We start from the raw sequence: 4,303 nt of genomic DNA on the forward strand, positions 1-4,303 counted from the left end.
GTATTCCATTAAATCTTAGCCACTTTTAAGTAGATTCTCAGAAGATGGCACTTTATATGACGTTCATTTTCGGATCAAAGGGTGCGTTAACAACTTTATATGACGTTTATTTTATAAGAAGAAGCATATTGTTTGAATAAAAATCATTACGTGTATGTCAAGTGTAAGCACTTTGATTAAGTCTTATATAAACCGTTCTCTTCGATCACAACTCACAGACAGCGAAGATGCATTTCCTTACGCCTGTAAGTTGTTTGAAAGATATATTGTACATTCACAGATTAAACCTATATTTTTATCTTTTTATATAATTGAATGTGATATTCGTTAGATTGTATGTTGATATGCTATTTAAAACTAAAACTTTTAATTCCAGGTATTCATGCTGGCGTACACCTTATTGCTTAATGTTTCCTGTCTCTATGGTTGGTTTTTTGAAAAATACGAAGACGAATGTCCAGATCGGGGTTGGTAACTAAAAAATATTAATTAATTAATTAAATGAATTAGTCATTTACATGTGGTTATATTTTATCAAGTATTTATCAGGAGAGGTATGTAAGAGGAAGATATAAAAGTTTTTTTTTAATCGTGAAAGAGGGCTTTAGTCGCATTAAGACGAGGTAGCTTCGTTTCCAGGGGTATAAAAATGTTATAGTTGTAATGTGGTTTTTAATCAATGTAACATAATCTGATTTTTGTCAGGTAACCGATCAAATGGACAATTACTTGTTGATAATTTATTTTATATTAATTATTGGTTTGATTTAAGTTAGCGAGTGATGCAAAATTGATAACGAGCTAATGTTTCTTAGATCAATATAAATGTCATTCATTTCTATAAGTAAATTGTTTCTTGATGGTTTTGTCCATAAATTAAAAGAAATATTTAGAAATATTGATTTTCATATTTAAATAAAGTAAAAGTTACTCCCATAGCCAATTGCCATTAAACATAGAGATAATGCATTAATTGAGAGAACATGTTTTTGCAACTAAAGCAATTTCAATCATGAAAAGATATATATATTTATATAAAAGGAGAAAATGTATTAAATGAGAGAACATGTTCCTTGCAACTAAAGCAAATTTATTCATTAAAAAATATAATTCAAGTCATATCAAATGATGAAGAAAAAAAATCTTTTGATCTTTAATGCAAAATCATTCATTTTCATCAAAGAAAACTATCAACTAAATAAACCTTGGTGTAAAGACCTTATTTATTAGCTCCGAAAGCTGCTTTAAGAAGAAAAAAAGATGAAAAATACAAATGTTTGCTTAAAGAATTTTATAGAAATGATCTTCTTGCTTAAATGTGCATTAATTGTTTAGACTTTTTTCAACACTGTAAATATTTTTTTAATGAAATAGATGGCGCTCATCAGTATTACTTTGGAACAACAAATCTTTTTTGCCTCTTACAACATCGCCTAGGAAGACGAAGTGTACCCTCAAGACGGACTTTTATACCCACCCACCGATTCATCGAATACAGGGGATACTATTATGATTTCCAAAGTAAGTGCAAATTTGCGATATCATTGTATAACATCTTATTTACAATTTTGTCTGTAACAAAGTTACTTATGTTGTTTAAATAGTGCCCTTTCTTGAGTAATTTCAGTCTTTTTTTCATTCTTAATATATGTAGTCAGGGACATATATACTAACTAGTATTATCATAAAATTAAAGTCCTTGATATGATATTTTAGATATTAATCCTCGTGAACTTTTGTGAAAATAGTATCTGAATGCAGATTTATGTTTTTAAATTCAAAATGCAAATTATTTTACATGCAAATATACTTGTAACGAATTTTGTAAGATTTTTTTCAAAAAACATAGAACCCCCCCCCCCCCAAAAAAAACATAATAATAATAAACCAAGTCTTTTAATTTAATATTTTTGATAAAAATAAATAAAATTCAAAATGAATTTCCTTGTAAAAATAAAGTTAACCTCAATGTTGGATTTCTCTTTTGTTTCAGTGAATTCGAAAGTATCGATCGCTAAGAGTCGGTTAAGTGGAGATGAATGCTCTGGGGCAAAGGAGGAATCCCCGGCGGGGCACAGTGAACTAAGCACCGACTGTATCGAGGGTTGTGCCAAAAATTACAGATGTCATTTCGGTAACTACAGTCTACTGCTAAACAACTGTCACCATTTTGCTAACCGCTTGTCAAAGGTTCTGTGTAGAAGAGGTACCACGTGTCCTGAGTGGTGCACAGGAAGCTGTGACGATGTGGAATACTATTAACATTTAGCATAAAATGAAAACGTTTATATTTCAAAACTTTATGCATTAAGAATAGTGAAAATGAATCTTATATCATATATTTCATTTGTAAATTATATTTATTTATTTATTTCATTTAAATTTATTTTTGTACAAATTTTGAAAATGTGGAATTCGATATTCCAGCTAGCAAATAAAAGAAGTAAATAAAAATGTATTGTTTTCTTTGTTTCTCAAATTTGTTATTAGAGATACATGTAAGTTGATGTTACAAGGAATTCAATAACCTCGTTCAAAGTCGGCAGTTCGTAAATCATATAATTCTTCTAATGACCTTGGTAGCAAATATTACCTATCATTTGATCGTTTTTCAGATGACTTGTTTCATACCAATTTTTAGGCTTTTGTTTTTATTGAATTCGACTTCGGAATGGTCAATCTACCCATACAATATAATCAGGGCAGGTTTGACTGGTGTCAACGGGAACGTTTACTCCCCCTTACACACCTGATCCCATCCCCGATATACTTGGGGGTCCGTATTAAATACCCACTTCACTGGTTTGTATTGCTAGTGGATTTTTTTAAAATATAGATGATGTTAGTTATCTATGTTTCCGTTCATGCAATAATTATAATAAAAGATTTCATATTGTTTCTGTTTAGATGTTAGATATTGATCGGAGAAACATGATACAGTGCATGTAACTTATTTTGTTACACAATACAGCATAAGCAAAAAAAAAAAAAAAAAACAAGCATCAGTATCTAACTGACATCACTATCAGTATTTAAAAATCAGCATTACATAAATCAGCATCAGGAAGTAAAATATAAAACCAGCATTGACTCAATTACTTAAATAAAATTATACTACGATAAAGCTAGCATCAGAAAATCAATAAGTTTTTTTCTTCTTCTGGATTAGAACGAAAACAGGGAAAGAAAACTGGTAGAATTATTCACATATTGAATACACTGTAAAATATAATGATTAAATAAAAATATATGACACTTTTAACGGCAATGCTGACATTTATTCATCTACTTCTGGTAGCATTAATCTGATTATAAAACAACATCAGGATAAGGATAACTGACCTTTTCCAATACCAACTAACTTTTTTCATACCAATCATTATGCAATTATTAACAGACTGAATTTTCTGCGAATTATCCTGTTTTCCTATTCGTGAAGGATTGAACACATGTCGGGTGTGAACGGTATGCAGGGGATGCTCACTCCTCCATGGCACCTGAACCTACTTCTGTTGCTTGGAGGCCCTTGTTTGCTATGTTCCTGGTTTACATTGTTTGAAAAGATTTTGTTGAGACTTTTGAGCACAAATTTGGTTCGTTATCTTCACATTTCACGTTATATAAATGTAAAAAAAACACCTTACGTTTAGTTGGAATATCATGTTTACATGTCCCGTAAAAATACAGATATCTAACTGCAATTATGTTGAGAATACTCAATATTTCATAAGAACTTTATGAAAAACCGTATACTAATTCGTCGACGTCACGAACAACTATAAATTTACGGTAATTATTATTTGTTTAAAACAGGAATCATTTCCCTTTAATTTTAATACTTATTTCTTATGTTTGAGAAAAAAAGACATTTTTTTTTTCAAGTTTATAAGATTTTATAATTTTAATGAGTTCTTAATTAAAAAAAAAAAAATTTAAACGTTTTATGAACATGTGACATGTAGTAAGTCGACATTTTATTAGAATATTTTTTACATTTAAAAAAATGAAAAAGTAATCTCCCGCATAATTATGTTTTCTTTAGAGAAAATATAACATTATGAGGATTTTCTGACCAAGGTAGCAGCCCCCGTGTTGTCGATTATGTCTTTAAGAGGTACAGTACCAACCAGACCCATCCTGACAGAGCCGTCTAAGAGCAGTTCCCATGACTGCTTTCTGGGACTGCTTGAGCACTCCAACAGCAGTCCAATTACAGTCCATTAACAGTCCCAAAAAGTCCCAAAGCAGTCCCACGGCGGTCCAATAGTAGTTCCACAGCATTCCCAAAGCATTCCCACGTATT

General features: G+C 30.6%; 1 protein-coding gene across 1 annotated transcript; it reads left to right on the forward strand.

Annotated features, from left to right (window-relative positions):
- The first annotated feature begins 227 nt into the window (after positions 1 to 227).
- On the forward strand, positions 228 to 2,262 carry LOC134235426 (uncharacterized). Its single transcript, XM_062717553.1, has 4 exons — positions 228 to 245; positions 377 to 467; positions 1,375 to 1,521; positions 1,994 to 2,262. The coding sequence occupies exons 1-4, from the start codon at positions 228 to 230 to the stop codon at positions 2,260 to 2,262; spliced, it is 525 nt and encodes a 174-aa protein (XP_062573537.1).
- The last annotated feature ends 2,041 nt before the right edge of the window (positions 2,263 to 4,303 follow it).

Source organism: Saccostrea cucullata, unplaced genomic scaffold (genome assembly GCF_032062105.1).
Source record: "Saccostrea cucullata isolate Sc308-1 unplaced genomic scaffold, CSIRO_AGI_Scuc_v1 ctg446, whole genome shotgun sequence".
In the NCBI taxonomy this organism is placed as follows: domain Eukaryota; kingdom Metazoa; phylum Mollusca; class Bivalvia; order Ostreida; family Ostreidae; genus Saccostrea; species Saccostrea cuccullata.

Excerpts from the sequence above, each read along its gene's own strand:
- LOC134235426 (XM_062717553.1), top strand. Across the intron at positions 468-1,374 it reads AGACGAATGTCCAGATCGGG|ATGGCGCTCATCAGTATTAC; the intron begins GTTGGTAACTAA and ends TTAATGAAATAG. Across the intron at positions 1,522-1,993 it reads ATACTATTATGATTTCCAAA|TGAATTCGAAAGTATCGATC; the intron begins GTAAGTGCAAAT and ends CTTTTGTTTCAG.